Source organism: Haliaeetus albicilla, chromosome 29 (assembly GCF_947461875.1).
Source record: "Haliaeetus albicilla chromosome 29, bHalAlb1.1, whole genome shotgun sequence".
Classification (NCBI taxonomy): domain Eukaryota; kingdom Metazoa; phylum Chordata; class Aves; order Accipitriformes; family Accipitridae; genus Haliaeetus; species Haliaeetus albicilla.
The window spans coordinates 7,092,840-7,113,794 of record NC_091511.1 but is presented as its reverse complement, the minus strand read 5'-3'; the positions used below and the strand labels follow the sequence as shown (position 1 = coordinate 7,113,794).

The 20,955-nt window shown below is 57.9% G+C and overlaps 1 protein-coding gene and 1 long non-coding RNA gene across 2 annotated transcripts; both read right to left on the bottom strand.

Annotated features, from left to right (window-relative positions):
• Nucleotides 1-915: 915 nt before the first annotated feature.
• On the bottom strand, nucleotides 916-2,628 carry LOC138682895 (uncharacterized). Its single transcript, XR_011322780.1, has 3 exons — nucleotides 2,513-2,628; nucleotides 1,823-1,953; nucleotides 916-1,242 (listed from the first exon to the last, which is right to left on the bottom strand). It is a non-coding gene; the product is annotated as an uncharacterized lncRNA (long non-coding RNA).
• A 2,420-nt stretch (nucleotides 2,629-5,048) lies between these two features.
• LOC138682648 (adenylate cyclase type 10-like) lies at nucleotides 5,049-18,974 on the bottom strand. Its single transcript, XM_069773911.1, has 19 exons — nucleotides 18,890-18,974; nucleotides 18,512-18,572; nucleotides 17,722-17,935; nucleotides 17,486-17,607; nucleotides 16,772-16,848; nucleotides 16,265-16,454; nucleotides 15,311-15,363; nucleotides 13,720-13,873; nucleotides 12,815-13,007; nucleotides 12,201-12,287; nucleotides 11,446-11,729; nucleotides 10,685-10,821; nucleotides 9,680-9,796; nucleotides 8,379-8,633; nucleotides 7,343-7,681; nucleotides 7,047-7,089; nucleotides 6,326-6,548; nucleotides 5,720-5,943; nucleotides 5,049-5,226 (listed from the first exon to the last, which is right to left on the bottom strand). Exons 1-19 carry the CDS (start codon nucleotides 18,972-18,974, stop codon nucleotides 5,049-5,051), a joined length of 3,036 nt encoding a protein of 1,011 aa, XP_069630012.1.
• Nucleotides 18,975-20,955: the final 1,981 nt, after the last annotated feature.

Here is a 20,955-nt window from a genome sequence, read left to right as displayed (position 1 = left end):
CTGGGCCCTCAAAAAGAGTCTTTGCACCTGAAGAGTGGGGCTTGGAACTGACGAATGAGGCTTGGACCCTAGAAATGAGGCTTTGGACCATAAAAAGGAGGTTTCCGACCCTAGAATTGAAGTTTTGGACTCCAAACCTGAGGCTTTGGGCCCTAAAAGAGGGGTTTGGAGCATAAAAATGAGGGCTTGGAAACTCAGGATGCAGCTTGGAGCCTCAAAGCAACTGGCTGGATCCTAAAAATGATGCTGCTCTATAAAAACGAGATACCTGTTCCTGTGCACGTAGCACCCCTGGTCCTGGTCCTGGCCCTGCTCCCTCCCTTGCCCCAGCTGCCCCCGGCCCATCTCTCGCCTGTTTCTCCTGAGGCCGCTCAGCCTCTGCCCTCTCCGGCAGAGGAACTGGGCCACAGGCGACATCACAAGCATCTGCACAAGCCAGGTTCCTGGGCCTGCCCTATCGGCAGTGACATAAACACCACCACAGGATCCTAAAAATGAAACTGTGGCTTCTTAAAAAAAGGCCATGGGTAATGAAAGACAGGTTTGGACCCTCCAAATGAGGCTTTCAGCCCTCAAAAGCAGGCTTTGTCGCTGCAAAGAATGGGGGAGATGCTACAAATACGCTTTGGACCCTGACAACAAGCTGAACCTATTGGTTCCTCTATGGCCCCCCGAAATGAAGCTTTGATGCCAAATACAGGGCTTTGGGCACTACACTTGAGGCTTAGAGCTGTGAAGGGCGGGTTTGGGCTCTCTGAAGGAGGGTCAAGGCCTTAAGAATGGGGCTTTGGGCCCTAGAAATGGTGCTTTAGAAATGAAAATGAGGCTCCGAACCCTGAAATTAGGTTTGGGGCCCTCACATGATGCTTTGGTACCAAAACCTAAGGCTTTGCACCCTAAAAGTGGGTCTCTGGAGGCTCAAAATGAGGCTTTGGGCCCTCAAAATTGCAGACCGAATCCTAAAAATGAGCCTATGGTCCATGAGAAGGAGGATTCCGTCCCTAAGAAAGAGGCGTTGGAAGCTAAAAATGAGGCTTTGGGCCTGAAAGGAAGCCTTTGGACCCTCAAAACGAGGCTTGGCACCTTCATAATCAGACTTGAAGAAATCGTTACTCACAGGATTTAGTCCTCATCACGACCATCACTCTTCTGGGCAGCAGAGGGGAAAGCTCCGGATGACAAAGGATATCAGGATGCGCTCCAGAAAGAAAAGACCAGTGCAAGAAGATCCCCGCCACCTAACTGCAAAGGAATAATTCTAGCTCAATGAAATGGGTACCCAAACTGAAACACACAGAACAGCATCCATCACTGAAACTCTTTCAGTGTCAGTTTTAACTGCCGCGGACCTGCCGGCAGACAAACTTACTGTCGCTGTCACAGGGCCCCAAGAGGAGTAATAATTAGCAAACAGAAACTCTACCCATAGCCCATATCTATCTAGCCTTTAAAGGTAAAACAGCTCAGCCTACAGCTCTGAAGGTATAGACCAGTCCATACTTACATCCTGTGTCTACCTGCTCCATGATCTCTCTAGAAACTGAAATCAGAATCACCTTTGAAAGAGGATGGAACCTGGGGGGAAGGGGGTTGAAAGGAAGACATTGGTGGAAAAAAGGAAAAGGGTAGGCATGCAACTCAAAATGGAAGGAGCCAAGTTATCCCACAGACCAGCTCAGGCCGACTCGCTTTTGCTGGCAAAAAGCCGTGCAGCTTGGAGGAAAAAAAGCAGACTTTGGTGCTGGGATGCACACAAATGTGCGAGTTCAGATCTGAAACAGCAGAAAAACCTTGTCAGGGCTCCTCTCCACTGTCCTCCTACCTGGGCGCATGCTGCAACTTCCTTGTTTCCCTGAAGCCCTCCCAGACTAACAGGGACGTGGCATCTGTCCAGTCCACGTGCCACGACGAAGGAACGGTTTTGATCATGAAGCGGGTAGCAGATAACCGCATCTGCAGAAGCAAAGGGGCAGCCACGCCTCAGCTTCAGAGATGCCCAAAGCTGCCCCGGGAGCCCTCGGTGCCCCAGCATTTGCTTGGCCCTGAGGCCCCGCAGGGCCTTGCCAGCACTGGGGAGCCCCAGGCACAGAAGGGAAGGACGGTGGTCAGCCCCTGTGGGGAGAGTGACAGGGCTCTGTCCTTCCTTCTGGCCGCAGGAGGATGCCCTGGGCCACGCCAGGACAGGGCGTCTCTCCTCCTCAGCCCCAGGGGAAGGTGAGGCCTGACGAAGGCCCTGGGTGCTGGGCTCAACATGGGCGGTGTGACCGGGGCCAGAGCCCTGTCTCCTGCCGGGTGCAGGCCTGGCCGAGGCCAGCGGCTCCCGTCATGCAGCTCCTCCTGCCCGGGGCTGTGGCTGGAGCACAGACCGACCCGCATTTTGGGAAAGACTTGCCAGTCCACAGTGAATCCAGAGCAGATGCCCTCCTGTCCCCTCACGTTCCCTCCCTGAGCAGGCCCAGACCCCACGAGCAGACCGGGGAGGTTCTGAGGGAGGGCAGACCTGTGCACACACCTTGCGCTGCTGAGAGAACAGCTCCAGGTGAAATGGCCCCTCCTGAAGGCCGTCTCTCCGCAGGCCCAGCGTCCCAGCTGCGCTGAGGCGCAGCTGCGCTGAGGCGGGGGCAGCTGGTGCAGGGCAGCTCTGTGAGGAGAGGCCCGGGCTGCCCCTGCCCGCCCGGCAACAGCTGTGCCATTGGCCACGGCTGAGCCAATCAGCGGAGCCGGTGGTGGCCTGTCAGTCACTGCCGGCCTGGGGTGGGGCCGGAGGGGGCAGAGGCCCAGTGGCCTGAGGAGAAATGGGGGAGAGACGGGGTGGGGCAGCCGGGGCCAGGGGCCAGGGCCAGTTACAGTTGCGGTTACAGTTGCAGGGGCAGGTGGTCTGGCAGTGTGGATGGGCCTGGGGGAGACCTCATCAGCCCTGGGCCCTGCCATGGCCCAGCTCACCAGCCCTGGGCCCGAGTGCTCAGCCCCAGGGACAACCCCAGCACCAGGGTCAGAGCAGCTCCTGCTGCTGCCCCAAGGGTCGCTAGCCCTGAGCCAGAGTGCAGGTAGCTGAGCTGGGATGAGGTGGAAGGCACTGGAAAACGATTCGTGGAGAGGAGGCGATGGAAGAAGGTGCAGTGTATGTGGCACCTGGGATTAACTGGCACCCTCTGTTTCATATCTGGGTCAGTACTGTACTTGCAGATGCGTTGTCCCACAAGCGGGGGTCGGTACCCGGTGCGCAATAAGCCAATCTTACACGCAGAGCCGAGAAATGTGTTTCTTTCATGTCTGCGCAGAGATGGGTGCTGGGGGGTAACTCCACGAAGCTGGCACGCCACACCAAAGAAGAACAATGTATTTCTTCTGTTACAGGATTAGGAAGAAACCACCTCAATGGCGCCGCTTCTGTGGATCCTTAAGGTGGTGACCCCCAAGCCTGGGAGCTCCCAAACCCGGGACTTCCAAACCCCAGCGACCCCCAACCAAGGAACCCCCAAATCCAGGACGCCCAAACATGGGAGCCCCAAAATCTGGGACCCCCCCCAACCCTGCAACTCCCCCAACCCAGCATCCCCAAACACCGGGGACCCCCAAACCCCAGGCCCTCCCCTACGATTGAGACCCCCAAACCTGGGACCCCCAGACCCCTGGAGCCCCCAAATGCCAGAGCCCCCAAACCCTGGGGATCCCTCAACCCTGGAAGCCCCCAAATCTGGGACCCTCAAACCCTGGGGACCCCAAACCTGGGACCCCCTGTGAGGGACTGAAAAAGTTAATGCCTCAGACATTGTGGTGGGGCAAGTTCTGCTTAAGGACATAACAAGGAACTCTGCCCAGCAAGGAACCACAGGTGAAAAGCAGCCCATCAGCACCCCATCAGCAACAGGAGAGGGAGGGGAGGGCAGGGCATGCCAGAGGGTGCACAGCTCCCTGTTCTCATATGCTGCTCTTGATGTGCTGAGCAGGGCAGCTCACCACGCATGGCAAAAGATCACATCTGCAGGCAAGGGGAAGTTACTCCCCAAACAACCCCCAAGCCCCCAGACCTATTTCCCAAAGGCTACCTAATTAGCATAAGGAGTTTGAGTGCCCACCCAAAGGAGGGGCAAGGATGATAAAAGCACACACAAACTGAAGCCCCAGGTGTGCAAGCCCACTGCAACAGGACCTCTCGGCTGACTGAACCAATGCTGGACCCAGGACTGGTGAAATCATCTTCTCTCTCCCTCTCCCTCCCCTCCCTCCTGCCCCCTCTCCTTTTCCATGATGCCTCCATCTCATCACTTTAGGCATAAACAGTTGACCAAGTCTGGGACTAAGAGTAGACCCAGCCGCCCCTAGGCTCCTCTCTGAGAAGGAGCCTAGAAAGCAAGGGGGTCTGCTCTGAACCTCGTGACTCAACGGGAGGGCTCTCCTCATTGTCTTCCCCGAACTGATTCCCAAATAAGCAAGTGTATCTGTAGTGTATCTTTGGTGATGTATGGTTATCACATGTTAGACAGTTTGCCAACCCAGTTTCATGCCAATTTTTGTTGTGAGCATACGAATTCTTGCGGTGAGCATGCCAATTCTTGTTGTGGGCGAAGAGAAGTTGAGTTTTGCGAGTTAAAGGATCCCTGGTGTTGTTTCACCTTAATCCTGACCTGGGAATCGGCAAGGCTGAGTCATTGTCCTGAGAAGTTGGGACGTGACAGCCCCCAAACCCTGGGAACCCCTCCCCTTTAGCAGAGGAAAGACAGGGAGCAGCAGTAGCCGGCTGACCGTACGTAGGTGGTGAGGAGCAAGAACAACAGAGAGGGCTAGGGTTTTAGAGGCCTCTGGTTTTAATGTGACCTCAAATCAGAAGCGTCTTCCATCAGGAGCCTGCACCAGGGCCTGCGAGAGAGCTGTAGCCATCACTGATGGAGCCGCCACAGTAGCCATCAACAGAAATGACAAGACAGTGTCCCATTCCGTGCCTCAGAAAGAAAGAAAGACAGAAAGAAAGAAAGGCCCGACTACAAAGGTCATAATAACGGAGCTGTTTAAGGAGGTAACTTCATTGCCACCCTTCTGTTGTAAGTCTATCTGTGGCAGGAGTCTGCCGCCCGATAGGAGTCCGCTGCCCTGTCCGTGTTGGCCTTCATGCGCGCTGCCAGGCGGGAGAACGTCCGTCCGCTGGAAGTGCCCTCCAGGCTGAAGAGCTGCTCCAGTAAGGAAAGACAGCAGCTCTGCCGCAGCAGCTGGGCTAGCCTCTTCCTCCTGCCACACGAGAGAAACTGCTTGGCCCAGAGGCTCTAGCTGTGCAGTGCTAAATGGGACAGGGCCGGGGGAAAGCAGGGCGCAAGGAGGGAGGGAGCGTGGGGCTCTGCCGTCCCCTGGTCTACCCGCACGTGGCTCCTTACTGCCTCGGTCCTGCTAAGGCCTATGTGTCAGGTTCAGGGTGGCCTCAAGCCTAGGCAGGTTGGGCCGGGGTGCCTGGGACCAGGTGGGAAATGGCTCTTCCTCCCCTGGCTTCTCAGTTCTGCTTCTTACCGGGCCTCCTGCGGAAGGGAGGATACTCTTCTGGCAACATAAGAGGCACACGGCAACTTTTCCACCTGAGACTTGACAAAGGCTCCAATGGAGGTCCGGGGGAATTGTCTTCCGAGCAGGCTCAAAGCCTCCCTGAGCATTTTCTTTGCCAGCTTCATGTGCCCCATACGCCAGCAGACCTGCAGAGGAAAAGGGAAACATCCTGCTATGGACTAGTTGCCCAGGAGACTGCAGGAATCCCCAAGTGGCTGGAGATGCCAGGGATATCCCCTGCAACCGCGGAAGGCATCCAGCTCCGTCCCCCGGGAGATCCCTCCAGACCTGCCCGTCTCTTACCTCCCCTTTGAGGCTGAAGAAGGTGGCCTCTTCAAAGCAGGCTATCACATTTGCTTTCTTCTCTAGTGAGTTCCTCAGGACCTCCGCTTCGTTCAGCTTCATGAGGGCCTTTGCGCAAGCACACAGAGAGCAGGTGAGCGTGGGTGCAGAGCCCACGGCCAGCCTTGTCCTCCCTCATCATTGCCTCTGGCATCTGTCTTAAGAGGGCCTGTTTCTCCCCCTGGTGACGCCCGCCCAAACACAGTCACACTGTCTCAGAGCACAGACAGGCACCAGTGATCCTTCAGACTGCCTCCCTGCTAATGCCCCTCGTGCTAAGGGCACAGTGCCTCGTGTCTCTTGCCGCAGAAGAGGCACACCAGAGGAAAAAGTCAGGGTCTGACCCCAGCATTTCCCTTCCAAGGTGCCGCAAAGGCATGCCCTAGTGCAACGGCCAGGCAGGCAGGCAGGACTCTGTGCACAGTGGGTGCTGGCAAGCAGGGCAACTCACCATGTAGCTGTTGGAGACATGCAGGTAGGCAGCCGCAGACTCCAGAAGGTAGTAGAAGGCTCTGGCGGCATCGCCCATCGCCATGTAGTGGCGAGCCAAAGGCACAAGCACCGATTCCACGATGGCTTTGCATTCACATGAGCAGGTACCGCTGTGCTTCCTGTCGGTCTTGCTGGGCAGCTCAGCTGTCTGTTCACTCTTTGCCAGAAACCGTCCTGCCACACTAGTCAGAGGACGGTTCCCAGGAGAAGAAGAGAGCAAAGAATACACAGGCATCACCTGTACTGCTCTTTCTCCCCACAGAGACGGCATCAAAAGCCCTTTGTTCAAAGCAGAGCACGAGGCCATGGGCACGTACGACACGTACAGGTGCTTTGTAGGTAGGGAGAAAGAGACAAGCTGGGCTTTCTGTCACCTCTTCCCACAGGCAAACCACCCGAGTCCCCGGGGCAGGTTTTCCCCTGCAGATTTTGCAGTGCTACTCTGTAGGAACTGGAAAGCAGGGGCTGCTCCAGTGTAGTGTGAGGATCGCTCTGAGCCCACAGGCTTCCTCAAGCACTCCCTCATCTCCATGGCCATCTCCTCCCACCTCCCACCCCACAGAAAGCCTCTTCCCTAAGCTGCAGTCACAACCGGCAGCCAAATGGCGGCGCTTCCTTTGTCTCCTCTGGACACCCTGAGCTCACTGCCTTCCAAAATCATCAAAACCGTGTCTGCTCACCCAAAATCCTCCTCCAGGAAAGCCTGCTGCTGCTGCAGAGCACCTGCAGCATCAGGAAAGAAAACAGGGGGTTAGATACCTCCTCACATACCACAGGGGAAGAACTACTCTCCCTCTCCCAGCGGGCTGGGGATCGCAAGGATCCCTGCAAGGGTCGCGACACGCTGCGGAAAGTCTGCAGTGGCCATCCTCACCTCCTGGGCTCGTCCCTAGCAGATGTCCTCCCACCCCATCCCCAGCACAGCCCCCCTGGGGGCCTGGAGGGCCCAGGCTGTGAAGCATGGTGCACAGCATACCCTCAGGGGTGTGAGTCCTATCCCTCTTCAGCTGTTCTCCTGCGAGCACCAAGGCCTCCCAGCTGTGAGGGTCGCCCTGCTCAGCAGGGCCCTGACTGCTCCCTCCCTCCTGGGTGCTGGTGACAGTGAAGCGGTGGAAGGCAACAAAGTCCCCTTGGCTGCAGCTCTTGCATTTGTGCGCGTGCCGCTCCAGGAAGGCGGCGCACTTGCGGTGCAAGGCGACCCGCTGTCTCTCGGGCCACAGCTCGTAGGCAGCCTCCCGCAGCAGTGGGACACAGAAGACCAGCACGCCAGACTGCCGCTCCGTGGTCTTCTTGCTCGGAGAGGGTCTCTCCACACCTGCAGGGCAAAGGGCCTTTGCATCAGCCTGAGCTGGGGCCAGGGCTCAGGGCCATCCCAGCCGGGGCATGAAAGTCATGCCTTGGTGAGCATCCTTAGCCGCAAACCAGCGCTGCTGCACACCGAGCCTTGCAGGACGAGGCAAAAGGGCCCGCCTTGCCTTGCTGATGCTAGCACAGCCTTGGGGACACAGTGCTCAGCTGTGCTCCAGACAGGAGGTGGGGATGTTGCCGCCAGCCGAAGCAAGCCCCGGCCAGTGCTTTCTCTCCGCTCCTGGCAAGGCAGTCCCCAGCCTCCTGAGCTTCCCCTGCTGCACCACAGGGGAATCAAAGCTGAATAAAAGCCTCTCAAAGGCCCTGGGGCACTTTGGAGGGCATCTTTGATCCGGATGCCGCAGGCAGCTGGGAGAGGATATCGGTGATTGCACATGCCCTCCCGTGCCTGCACTACAAGCAGCACTTGAAGGCAGAGGAGCAGAGGCACTTGGGACAGCTGGTGGGAGCTTCCCTCCAGCGCAAAGCTAGCGTTCTTTGAGATTGACTTGTAAGATCTTTGAACAAGCCATCCCGAACCGCCATGCCTGCCTGAGCTCCACCCAGCCATTACTGGGGCAGAGGGGGGAAGTGCACCATGCCCTGGCGAGCCCCACCAGGACACAGCTGGGAGCTCCCTTGGCCTCTTCACTGCTGCCACTTACCACTCTCTGCCTGCCGAGAGCTGCCTGGCCCCTTGGTAGGATCTCGGACATCTTCTGCCACCTCTGTGGTTTTCAGCCACTTAAGGATGTTGTCGCTCACCAGCATGTCCAACAAGCAATTCATCTTGTGCCTGATGCCATCAGGAAGGATGTGTGACAGCAGCTGGGTGGTAAACACTGGCCCGATGACAGCTGCAAACTTCAAAATCGTCTGCTTCAGTGGCTTTATCCCGTCCAGCTGGGCCAGCGCAATCTCTGTCAAAAAGAAGCAACACCTCTTTCTCTCTTGCCTGTTCCCCATGCTGAGGCTGGAGAGGCTGGAAAGTCTCAACACATGAAATGGGGTAGACTTTGGCCTCTTCCCCTCGGCACTGCACCTGCTGGGCAATTGCAACCCAGGGCAGGCGTCTTCAAAATGGCTCCGCACCTCTTGGAATCGCAGGCCACAAGGCCTGGGGAAGAGCGAGACGCTCAAACAAACACTCGCCCACCTGGGGTGAGGAGGGCAGGATCCAGCAGGTACATGCGTCCATGATGCGCCCTACCAGATCTGGAGTAGGGTTTTGCCCAACAGCGCACACAGAAAACAGAGAACCTTCCCCACCGCAGAGGTGGACTCAGAGCTCCCCACAATGGCTCTCTTGACTTGGCCAGAGAATACTATGCCTTTTGTTTGGTTTTCTTTTGTTTTTTTCTTTGGGGGGGGGGGGGGGCGGGGATGGGACAGAACAACGTAATAGCAGGAATGCTTTAGCATGACGTTTCTTCAAGGTTCATACAAATGGCTATGGCTAGAGAGGAGGGACAGTCGTTGACAGCTCCCCCATCCAGCTCCCCTGGTATGGGGGGATTTCCGTGCCAATCCACAGAAAAAACCAATGGATTTGGTTTGGATTAAGTGCCTTGAGAGCGCCGTTAGCTGGGGAGCTTAAAAAGAGAATAGCGAGGGCAAAGTCGCGATCACAGCTGAGTCAGCGGCAAGTCAAAGACTTTTCCCAGCAAAGGATTTGTTTCTGTGAGAAAAGGGAGCCGTTCTAGTGTTGCACCAATAGCCTTTTCTCTCCTACCTGCTGCTGGAAAGCAGCCAGCAGGCTCACAGCTGGTTCACACCCAGGAGGGGAAAATGGCTGCCCGCAACCCCAGGCCTGTTTCTGGTTGCACTGGAGCCACCTTCCCAGCAGAGCCCCCAAGCTGAGAGGGTGACTCTGCAGCACACAAATGCCCAGCCTCCCTCTAGCCAATGCCCCGCGAAGGGGCCCCAGCACAGCCGTCAGCCGGCAGAGCGGCTCTCGGTCCCTCACCTTTCAAGGTGGCGGGCAGCACCGTGTTCTCCGGGTTCACGTCTGGTCTGATGATGCAGACCGTGCCATCATTCCCCGCGCTGGAGCTCGAGGTTGCTGTGAGGGGTGAAGCCTCAACTGCAGAAGCTGGGTGGAGCAGGAGAACACGAATAAGGCAATTTGCAAAGTAACTTGCGGCTTGCAAACGTTTCAAAATTCCCCTGAGATGGGACAAGTCCCACTTCACATGGTCCAGTGCAAGCGCACAGACCTGCACGTGCTGAACGTGGTCATTAAGCACAGCAAAACAGTTACCACTGCAAGCATTTCTTTGCGTAGCCCTCCCAGAACAGACAGGTGTTCTGCCTTCAGACCAGCTTTCCCAAACAGCCCCTCAGTCAAAGCTTCTGGAGTGCCTGGGGGGCAACTGAACGCCCCGCGACAGAAAGCAGCAGCATTGCTGCCTTCGACAGGGCTACCTCCACAGCCAGGGAAATTGCCAGTGATCATGCAAAATGCAGCATCAGCCCTGGCTGTTCCCAAGGCCACAGCACTCTGGCTGGCATGGCGCTCTCGGTGGCATTGCCACCGTTTTCTTCCGTTACCAGCACCCTTCTGGGGATTTATGGTTTTGAATTCAAAGTTTCCCAGGCCCGTCCCTCGCCTCAAGCTGGGGTTTGTTCTCAAGTGAGCTGGCGTTGGGCCAGGGTAAACTACGTGCCCATTAGAATGCCTAAGAAACACCAGAAACAGGTGTGCTCTGGAACCATTTCCCCTGTGTTTTAGCCCCCCAACCCCCGCCCCAAGAATTTAGGCCCCTCCAAGCCACCACAACTCGCTAGCCCCTGCTTTGGCTGTCCCAACAGCAAGGCACGCAGGAGCCCACGCCTCCGCCAGACCACGTTCTGCACTGCTGCAAGATCTGACTCTGCCCAGGTCAACGGGGGAATGATGGGGCAAGACTGTGCTGCGGAGAACGCGCCACAGCAACACAGCAACTCGCTAGTCAGCAGCAAAGGTGCTTACTGATCAGGCTCTCCCAGTTGTCCTCTGCTTTTTCACCCCGCCTCCGGGTGCGGAACAAGAGCATGTTGTTGCAAAGAAGGCAGCCCAGCAGCTCCTTGCAGTAATACGGGATCCCCGAGCTTCTTTGGATCAGGAACCTGGACAGGAGCAGACGCGGCAGTGACCACCACAAGAGGAGTAAAGTGAAACACGGTTCAGGTGGGCGGCGAGTCACTTGGGCAATACAGGGTAGCCAGCATCTTTGTCACAGCTGCACCTCGCCTTTGAATGGGACAGTCCTCTGCTGGCTTGGGCTTTTGGGCCCCCCCGAACCTCCGGCCTTCGCTGAAGTCCATGGGAAAAGAATTGCGGCCAACGGCCAAAGCACAGAGCAGCGAGCCCTGCCTTTCCTCTCCTCAGGAGCCTAGATCCTCTCTGGCAGCAGGGCAGGCCTCTGTCCCAGGGAATCTCCCCCACAGCCTGGCCACCTAGACCAAGGCCTTTTCACAGCCCAGCCACACTTGGGCTCGGGACTCTTCCTCCCTTCCTCTCTGTGCAGCCGCGAAGGGCTGACACTTCCCACGCTCTGTGTCTCGGCAGTGGCCCACTCTCAGCTCACGCCTGCCAGGACAAGGCATAACAAGCAACCCACCTCCTAGAGTACTCGCTAGAGTCGGTGATGCTTCTAGTGGCCCTGCGCTCCCTTTCCGGGGGGGCTGATTCCCGTCCGTGGTCTGCATAGGTTCAAGCCCTCAGGAAGAGCTCCCCTGCCTCGAACTTACCTCGCTAGATCCCTGGAGATGCTGTCCACTTTAAGGTTCTGGCAGACCTCCTGCACCACAGCTGAAGGCTTCAGCTCATCCAGATGAAGATAGGTGATTTTCTGGGACATTGTGTTGTCTGCTGCAGCTTTGCAAAAGCCCTCTGTTCTTGCGTAGCCCGGCGCCAAGCTCATGACCATGAAGTAGGAGACATTTCGGAGCACGGGTGACATGATACTCCAGGAGGCAGGGTCGATGAAATGGGCATTGTCGATGACGAAAATGCCAAATTCTCCTCCAATGGTCTGAAAAAAAGCAGGATGTTCTGAGGGCAATCCAGTGGAATCCCAAGTGTCTTGCAGGGGAGGAGACTGAGCCTCTGTCTCTTGAGAGGATGCTCTGAAGTCTCTCTCCAGCCGCTTCCCTGCTCAGAAGCTTACTGACTCTTAATTTCTTTGAGATTTTAAGGTCACACCTAACACCACCTGACCTGCAGAAGGAGGCAGCTTGGGCAAGGGAATGCAGAAGCCATTGCTCCTTGTCCAGGCTACACTTGACGGGAGGAAAGTTATGGGGTGTGTTTGTGGGGCTGCAGGGAGGAGGGGGGAGGTGGGGGCTTTCTCAGGCCCTGAAGGGCGATGGCCCGGGCGTGTGGTCCTCCCATCTGCTCACACTGCTGTGGTGCAGAGCCCGCAGCCAGCAGGCTTGTTTTCCTTCTCTGACCCAGGAGGGAAGGAAGGAAGGAAGGAAGGAAGGAAGGAAGGAGAAAGGCTCACCTTCTCCAGCACTTTTGCCCAAGTCGAGTGCAACTCCTTTTTTCTTTCAATTCCACGCATGTCGCGAACCTTGTCCGAAACGGGAAACTGGCCAGAAAAGCAGAGTCAGGCAGAAGCATCGCTCCGGGGCTAGGCACATGAACCCGCCAAGCAAGACCGCAGAGCAAACTGCCTCTGCTGGCCTCAGCACCTTACCTCTCCCCAGCACAGGTGCAAGGAGCCACAGTGGGGGCTGCACCTGGAGCCCAAAGCAGAGGCCCTCTGCTGAGGATCACTGGCAGAGCTGGGGCTTGGGCGTGGGCTGAAGAGCTGGTTCTCTGCCTGTAGGAGGCTTGGGCTGGCTGGAGCAGACCACGCGCCCAGCACCAGCCTCTCTCCAATGCCACTTCCAAGGTGCTGAACAAGACACCAGGCACCGCCAGATGCAGCGCAGGACATGAACTCGCCCCAGAAAGGGAGCCCCCCAGGGCCCAGGAATGGGAAACCTGTGCTACCACCCCCACGATTCCCACCCCCGAGCTAAGGCACTCCCAGCAGCGCGCCCGCACAACATCAGACCCAGAAAAGCTCATGAGAAGGCCTTCTCCAGGGCCAGAGAGGCCTCTTGCTCTCACCTCGACAAGGAAAATGTCATTGAGGAGACAAAAGCTGCTCTCTTCAATTGTCCCTCGGAGCTTTGTCTGCAGCGTGCACTGCCTGGCACTGCACGGTTCACTGTCCTGGAGGCCCAGGGCCCTGGCCATCAGCATACGGATGGCAGAGAAGGACTGCCTCACGTTGACCTCTAGCAGTTCCATGGCAACTACCCTGCCGTGCAAAAGCAAAGGGGACTGAGATCCCCAACAGCCCAAGCCTTCTAGCACAAAAGGGGTGCAGATGCCCTTGGGGGGGGCTCTTCACCCACTCGTCTCAAAGTGCTTCCCAGAGGAGGCCAAGCTTTTCACTCCTCATACAAGAAAGGGCACAGAGGGGCAGTTGCTGCCAAGCCACTGGGAGAGCCGGCTCCAGACTCTTGTGTCTCCACAGCGCCGGTCCAGGTCTCGCTACGTCCCCCCTGCAGAGGGACTCACTAAGGGGCAAGGATGGAGCAAGTGGTGGGTTTGCCTTTGGGCTCCAGACCTTAGCAGCCTGACTCCCAGACCACAGGAAGGCTTTTCTGCCCCAGTGCTCCTTCTGGGAAGGAGCAGAGGGCAAGCAGGGCTTCCGAGACAGGCCACCCTGCTGTCTGTTGCGTCTGGAGTCAGATGAAAAGCATCGGGCTTGGGCTCTTTCCTTCTATCTGTGCCTGGCCCAGAGGTGAAGGAGGAAAGGCCATGGCTCAAGAAGCCACCTCCAACTCCCCAGAGATGTAGAGGCGGGAGCAGAGCATGCAAGTGCTCCTAGGGAGCGTCTCCAGGAGGCCTTCTCGGGAGGCTGCAGTCCAAGGGCCAGGCGCACTGGCAGAGGGGACGGAATGTTCTACGGCTGCCAGGTGATGGGCAGGGGCAGCATCCCAAAGCTAGAGGTCAAAAACCTGTACCTGTGGCCAGCAGCCTGGCCTAAATAGGCCAGTTCAGTAAGTAAGTGGCTCTTTCCGGAGCCCATCGTGCCCTCAAATGCCAGGATGTGCCTTTGTCCTAAGTCCTCATAGGCTTTCAAGCAGCTGCCAAAGAGGTCAATCTCCTTCTCCCGACCTGTGAAGACAAACGAGAAAACCAGCTGCTGGGTGTGCTGACAAGCAGAGAGATGCCACTTTGGCTGGCACCCTCCACCGCAGTTGCCTGTCCCGCCACCACTTCCACCAGCCTGCCTACAGCCAGGCCTCCTTCCTGCCCACTCATCCCAGCTTTTTTACCTCTGCCTGCCTCAGAGCGGCAGCGGGCCCGCCTGCCCCACAGTGCAGCTTCCATGCCTTCTTCCCCGTCCCGCCACCCTCTGCCCTCCCACAGACACAGAGGTTCAGCCGGCCCCATGCAACTCCCCGCAGTGATCCAGCACAAGACTGGAAGAGATGATGCGAGTCGCTGCAGCATCTCCTCGCTGTAGCATGAGCCACAGGGCACTTCCTGGGAGCTGAGGCAGCATCTTCAGTGTCTTTTGGCTGGGCTAGAGTGAATTTTCTTCAGTGATAGCTCCTATGGTGCTATGGTTTGGATTTGTGACCAGACATGGGTGTTGATAACACAACGATGTTTTGGTTACTGCTGAAGAGTGCTTGCACAGCGTCAAGGCCTTTACCATTTCTGACGCCGCCCCGCCAGCGAGCAGGCTGGGGGCACACAAGAAGCTGGGAGGGGGCACAGCCACAACAGCTGACCCCAACTGCCCAAAGGCCTATTCCCTACCATACGATGCGGTGCTTGGCAGGAAGAGCTGGGGGAAAGAGGGATGAAGGGGGGACGTTTGGAGTTACGGCGTTTGTCTTCCCAAGTCACCGTTACGCATGATGCAGCCCCGCTTTCCTGGAAACGGCTAGACACCTGCCTGCCCATGGGAAGCAGGGAACGAATGCCTGATTTGGCCTTGCATGCTTGCGCAGCTTTTGCTCTACCTATTAAGCTGTGCGTATCTCAGCCCAGCACTGTTCTCACTTTTACCCTTCCGATTCTCTTCCCCATCCCGCTGGGGGGAGCGAGTGGCTCTGTGGGGCTGAGCTGCCTCCCGGGGTTAACCTGAAACAGGGCCCAAAACCTCCAGCAAGACACCGAGGGATTAAAGGCACCCCCTGGGTCCTGACGTTGCCCTGTCTATGCCCAGATGCTGCCAAGAAAGGATCTGTGAGGAGTACAAGGGGGAGAACCCACCACCGGAACTCTCCGTCAGACTGGCAGAAGGCAATCGCTTTCCTGATCCCAAAGACCGGGATCAGTTTAGCCCCCAGGCGTCAGCAGCTCCGTAGCTCAAAGGTACCTTCGTACCAGGTCTGGAGCACGGCAAGGCAGCACCAGGCGCCTCACCCTGCTTTCCACCCCACAGAGATCAACCAAGTAGGGGCCGAGAGAGGCCGCACTTCCTCAGGGCCTCTGCAGCAACATCATCCCTGGCAAAAGCTTCTCCCGTCCCAGCGTGGCACTAAAAGTTACCAAGGGGAAGAAAGTGGGCTTCAGAAGAGCAAGGCATTCTCCACCTACCCAGTAAGGGGGCGTACTCTGACCTCTTCTTGGCAAGACCCATGCCAAATATGCTAGAAGCAGGGGAAAAGAAAACACAAGTCAATTAGCTGGTGAGAAGCCAGGGGACACAGAGAAGCAGCCTGGCATGGAGGGGCAGGATGTGCTCCTCGTGCACCTGCTTGTCTTTCGAGCAGCATGTTTTCCCCTGTATGCACCCCCACCCAAAGTTCAAGCTGCACGCTAGGACAGCTTCAAGCATAAAGAAACCCAACGGCCACGGCAGGACAGGAGAACGTATCAAGAGTCCACCACCAGAGGCCATTGGAGACATGTGAAAGGAGCCAGGGTGTCCTGTTGGCTAGCACACGCTGGCCAAGAGAAACAAGTGTCTCGGAAAGGAGGACTTGTGTCACTGAACGGGTTGGGATGCCAAGCACCTAGCACCTTTGGCCTAACTCCTCCTGCAGTTTCCAAGAGATGGCAATGTTAACATTCAAACCGTCATCCAAAGAGAAGGTCAAATCCTGGCCCAGAGGAAAAGCTGAGGTTTCAGCAGGAAGACATGAGAGGAAGTGTGTTCCCACGGTCCACATTTCCCCATGGGAACCAGGCTGGCCCAAAGCTTCCTGCTCAGAAGCGGCTTGTCCCAAAAACCTCCTTGGGTCAGCATTACCAGGGCATGTGGTGGAGCAAGCACAGCTGAAAGCCATTTGGACAGAGCCTGCAAGGCCAGGTTGTGTCTGCCAAGACAGACAAACCTTCCCCATCCCTGTGGCTTCACTCCCGCTCTCTTAGCAGCAGGAGACAGCAGGGGAGAGAGGCAAAAAGCCTCCCGCACCAGGGCTTCTGACCGTCTCAGCCACAGGCAAGGGAGACCAGCTTGGTCTCTCTCTGCCGAATTCCTCTTTGCTGGCCAAGGCTGCACCCTTGATGCCACAATCCCCTCGTCCAGCCCTCTCGGAGGTCACTCACCTCTTCTTGGTGATCCCCACATATTGATAGACAGTGCCAGGATGACTGAGGCCTTTCATCTTTCTCTCCGGCAGCTCCTTGAAGTAGTAAGGGGGCAGCCGAGAGGAGGCATAGGTCACTGCATCACAGGACACCAGCCCAGGGTAGCGCACCATCATCCGGGCTGCCAAATTCACCTTCTGGCCAATGACTGCCAGAGAGAGAGAGAGAGAGTGAGCGTGCGAGAGCGTGCGTTGACGTACCCGTGCGACCGGCCCCGTGGCGCCCTTCCAGGCCAACGGCTGCCTCGCCTCCAGCACAGGCCAACCCCACAGCGGGATCAGCAGAACCCAGGGGAACAAACGGCCACAGAGCCCATTCTCCTGCCACGGGCCAGGACCCGCACTGCCCGGGCCGCTCCTGACCGGCTGCTGGGAAAGCCCTCTCCCAGCCCACCTTCCTCTTCCAGAGTGCTATGCTTAAGCAGGCCCACACCAGCCTCCCGCGCCTCAGACACACGCCTCCTACCTGTGTATTCATGCCTCAGAGGGTGGCCGGTGACTCCGCAGAACGCCGTCCCACTGGTAACTGCAACAGACACTGCCCTGGCACACAGGGAAACAGTGCAGCTTCAGCAGCGCCCCAGGCGCAGTCCTGCCCGCCCAGATTCATCCCTTCCCGCATCTCCCCTCGGCGCTAGCCTGGGCCACCTGCCATCCTGTCCTGACAGCGCGGGTCCTGGGGACGTGGAGAGCTCAGGGGCGCAACATACCCACGTTGCAAGGGACAAAGGACAGGGGTAGAGCGCATGTGGGATGTTTTGGACACTTCCCCTGAGGCCACATTCCCTGAGCTGTGACCTGCAGAAGGCCACAGCCCTCTCATGAGCAAAGAGGGAGGGAAGAAGGCACCCACGATGTCACGGCCTGCGATGGCAGCAACCTGAGATCAGGTGGCTGGACCCCATCCCTGTTCATGGGCCAGTCGCCCAGAAGGGCCTGCCTCTGGCACCAAGGAGCCTCTTGCCCTTGCAAGGGCTCGCTCCAGCACGGTGGCTAGCAGGGTGTGCTTGGCGGGACTCCGCCTGGCTGCCGAGGGCTAAGTCCGGGGCTTGCCTGCCACCTCTCAGGGCACTGCCTCCTTCCTGCCAGGGACAAGGCAGAGCAAGCTAGAAGACACGTCTCTTTCTGGGAAGCCCCCCTGCGCCATCCCAGGCAGCATGCACCCCCACCACACACTCACTCTATTTCCATGAGCATCGTGGAGCAGGAATTGAAGATCTGAATAGCACTCTGCAAGGCGTGAATGCTCTCGTAGCGCAGCTTTTCTCCACCGAGGCCAAACACCAGGAGGAACATGCAGCCCTGCCAAGGACGGATGCAGCACATCTTGCTACAATGCCTAAGAGGGAGCCTCTCCCTCTTGCTCACCGCCCACCCCCTCAGGGTGGGGGGAAGCGATTGCTCCCACACACTCACTTTATCAAACAGGACGATTTTGTTGATTTCGCCTTTGTGAGGACAGAGGATTTCTAGCATCATCCTGCTGGCATCGTGGATGATGGTGCGGATGTCCACTGTGCTGATTCCTGCAGTCAACTGCAGTTGGACGAAGACGCTGGTGACCGGCCGTAGCTCAGAGAAGAGGTCCAGCGGCACTCTGTCATCAAGCTGGAAGACAAGAGCACGATGGCTTCACCAGCCTGCTCTCCCGGGGGCTTACTCCCCATACCAGATACCGAGGGAGAGCAGGCATACTGGCAATAGCAGGTACTCCCCGAGGAAGGGCTAATTCCTCCTCTCAGCGCAAATGGCGGGCAGGCTGCCCAGCCTGTGGCAGGCAGATACCGAATCGTTAACGCAAATGACAAAGGAGAGAAAGGTGCTCCGGTACCACCCCATCCTGGGACGGGTATGGACATGAGGGGCGACCCGCAGGGATGCTCTGGGGACTTCAGTGCAGCCTCCCCTTTATCCCACCGCCACGACCGCAGCACCTCCAGAACCATACCCACAGAAAAGACAGACAGACAGAAGTCTGCCTCCCACCACCCGTATCTCTCTGAGGTCAACACACGCAATGGTGCGGCACCAGTGCCCCCTGGCTCAGTTTCCCCGCGTTGTCTTCTCAGGGTGCGTTTTCTTCTCTTTGTCTGTTCTCGTGAGAACTCCATCTCTGCAATGCACCACTTCCTCTGCCCTCCAAAAATGCAGCCCCCAGCAGTGGTGGCCTGGACGTACCTTCCCAAGAGCAGCTCCCGATATGTACTTCCTAAGCACGTCGTACACATTAGCGCCACCGGGCAGGAGAAGAGCAGGTCTCATGGCACCTGAGGAGAGAAAAAGCAGGTGGTCGCTGGGAGGACAGGACTACGAGGTGTTGGAAAGCAGGGGCTGGCACGGGAAACGGGGGAGAAAGAGTCTTCTGCATTTGCTCATGTTGCCACCTCCAGATGCTCACGGCAGTGCTGTCCCCTGGAGGGAGAAGGCAGCAGCAGCCACTGCCCCAGCTGATGCACGCGAGGGCCAAAAGCACGAGTGCTAACCGAAAGGAGGAAGAGGGCAGAGGTGGTTCCTCTCTGGCCCCTGAAGCAGCCAGGCCCCACCTTTCCAGGCAAGCCGCGAACAAGGCGAAGTTGGCACTCACCTTCCCCTTCCAAGCGGTGGCTCCCTGGGTGTTGTACAAGCTTGCGTAAAGCGTCTTGGCATTCTGACCAAGACATCGGATCCATGCCTGTAACCTGGAGACACACGGCGTGAAGGCACTGCCACTGGCCTCCCCAGGAGTCCCAGGGGACAAAGCCTGCCCTCCACCGTCACTGCCCAGGAAAGGGGAGAACAAGCCCACCTGGCTGGATGGGACAGCAGTGCTTCCTCAGAAGCACCGGAGCTGGGCAGGCATCACCCAAGCATCCCCCAGCTGTCAACAACAGCGCCGTGACCCACAGAGGACATTGCTGGTGGGGACAAAACCCTCCCAGTGCCCCCCGACCCCTCAAACCAAGCAAGCCCAGCCCACTGCTACCCCTGAGAGGGAAGGACAAGAGCTTCAGCTGCCCACCCACTTCCACAGCTCCAACTCTCTCCACATCCAGCTCCTCAGCCTTCTGACACCTCCCTCCTTCATGTCCAGGTCTGGGTCCTCAAAATGGCTCTACAGGCCATGCCACCCACCTACCTTCACAGCTCTTTCGCCTGCAAGGCGCCTGGTCCTGAGCCGGTGCTGCTCACAGAGCTCCCAGGAGGTGGCTGAGAGGATTACTTCACCTGCATTCGCAAGCGCTTCGGCCTCACAAACTTCATCCAGGGCCTCGCCACAGATCAAGAAGTACTGCCACCTCCTGTCTCCGACTACCAGGAGGTCCATGGGCCCTGCAGAGATCCCTGGTGAGAGAGAGAGGGAGAAGCAGCGCTGACACAGGGAAGATTTTGAGCTCTACAGCTCCCAGCATCTCAGCTGTTCAGAACCTAAGCTGAAGCCCAGTGGGGAGACTGGCGTTATGGAAGGGGAGGGCATCCTCCATCCTACTCAGGGGCATACTGACACAGGTGCCTGAAACGGGTGTCTAGAAATAGACAGTGTGTTGAGAGTGCCGGGTGTCTTAGCCAGCTGCCTGCCCAGGAGCCCAGCAGCCTGCCCAGAAGCCCGGCAAACCAGGCGGGCTTGATCACTGCCTGCCCTACTAGCGTGCAGGCAGGTTGTAGCTGTCTGCTTGACAACACACACGACAGCCTGCCCAAGCCCTTCCCCGAGCCATGTGCAAAGCAGCTCCCCTTTGCTCTTTGTGAGAGGCAGGGGAGAATCCAGCAGGGCAAAGGATGCAAAGCTGCCCCCACCGGAAAAAATGGAAAGATAACTACCTCCCACAGACATTTGTGCTAAATCAGACATTCGAGGACCCTCATACTTGATCTGACGCCCGCTTTGCCTTTAAGCTTCCTCTGCATCTGCAAATGCACGCAAACCCAGCAGGCCTGGTCTCCCATCCCCGCCCAGACTACAGCTGGCCCCTTAAATGCTCGCAGGAGATGCTTTCCTTTGGCACTAGCCCCAGGACGGATCCCCCCATTCCCTGCCACCGAGAAGCACCCCGTGCCACAGCGCCCGTACCCATCTTCAGCTGGATCTTCTGACCCACGTGCGTGTCACGATTCCTATGCTTCCTCTGGATCTGCCGGCTACATTGCAGCACCAGGCTGATGGTCTTAGCCAGCTCCTGGGGTGGTGCTCTCCACAGCACCAGCACAGCATCCCCTGGGGAAAGTGAGGGAAAGGGAAAGGCTCTGCTGAGACCTGACTCTCCCCGACCCGCGCTCAGTGGCAGGGACAGCAGAAACCGGCCGACGTGCTGAGGAAGATGGGCCTGTGGGAGGGCATCGTCCTGGAGGGCCAAACCCTGGGCACCGGCACACCTCTCCTCTCCCGGGCCAGCCACAGCGGCCGACAGCCGGCAGCGCTGGCACCCCCTGCCCCGAGCGCTCCTCTGCAGCTGCAGCACACCAGGGCCTCCTCCTCCCCTCGCAGCCTGGCAGCCCGAGCTCCGCCATCACCAGGGCCTCCCTGCCCCTCACCACCACCCCGACACACACCTTTGGCTGTGCTTGCTAGGGGGTCTCCTCCTCTCAGTGCTTCCTTGCCCCCCCACCCCCAGCCCAGGGTCCTACCAGCAGGGGCAGAATGAGGGAGGCCGCAGCCCTTGCCAAAGCCAAACC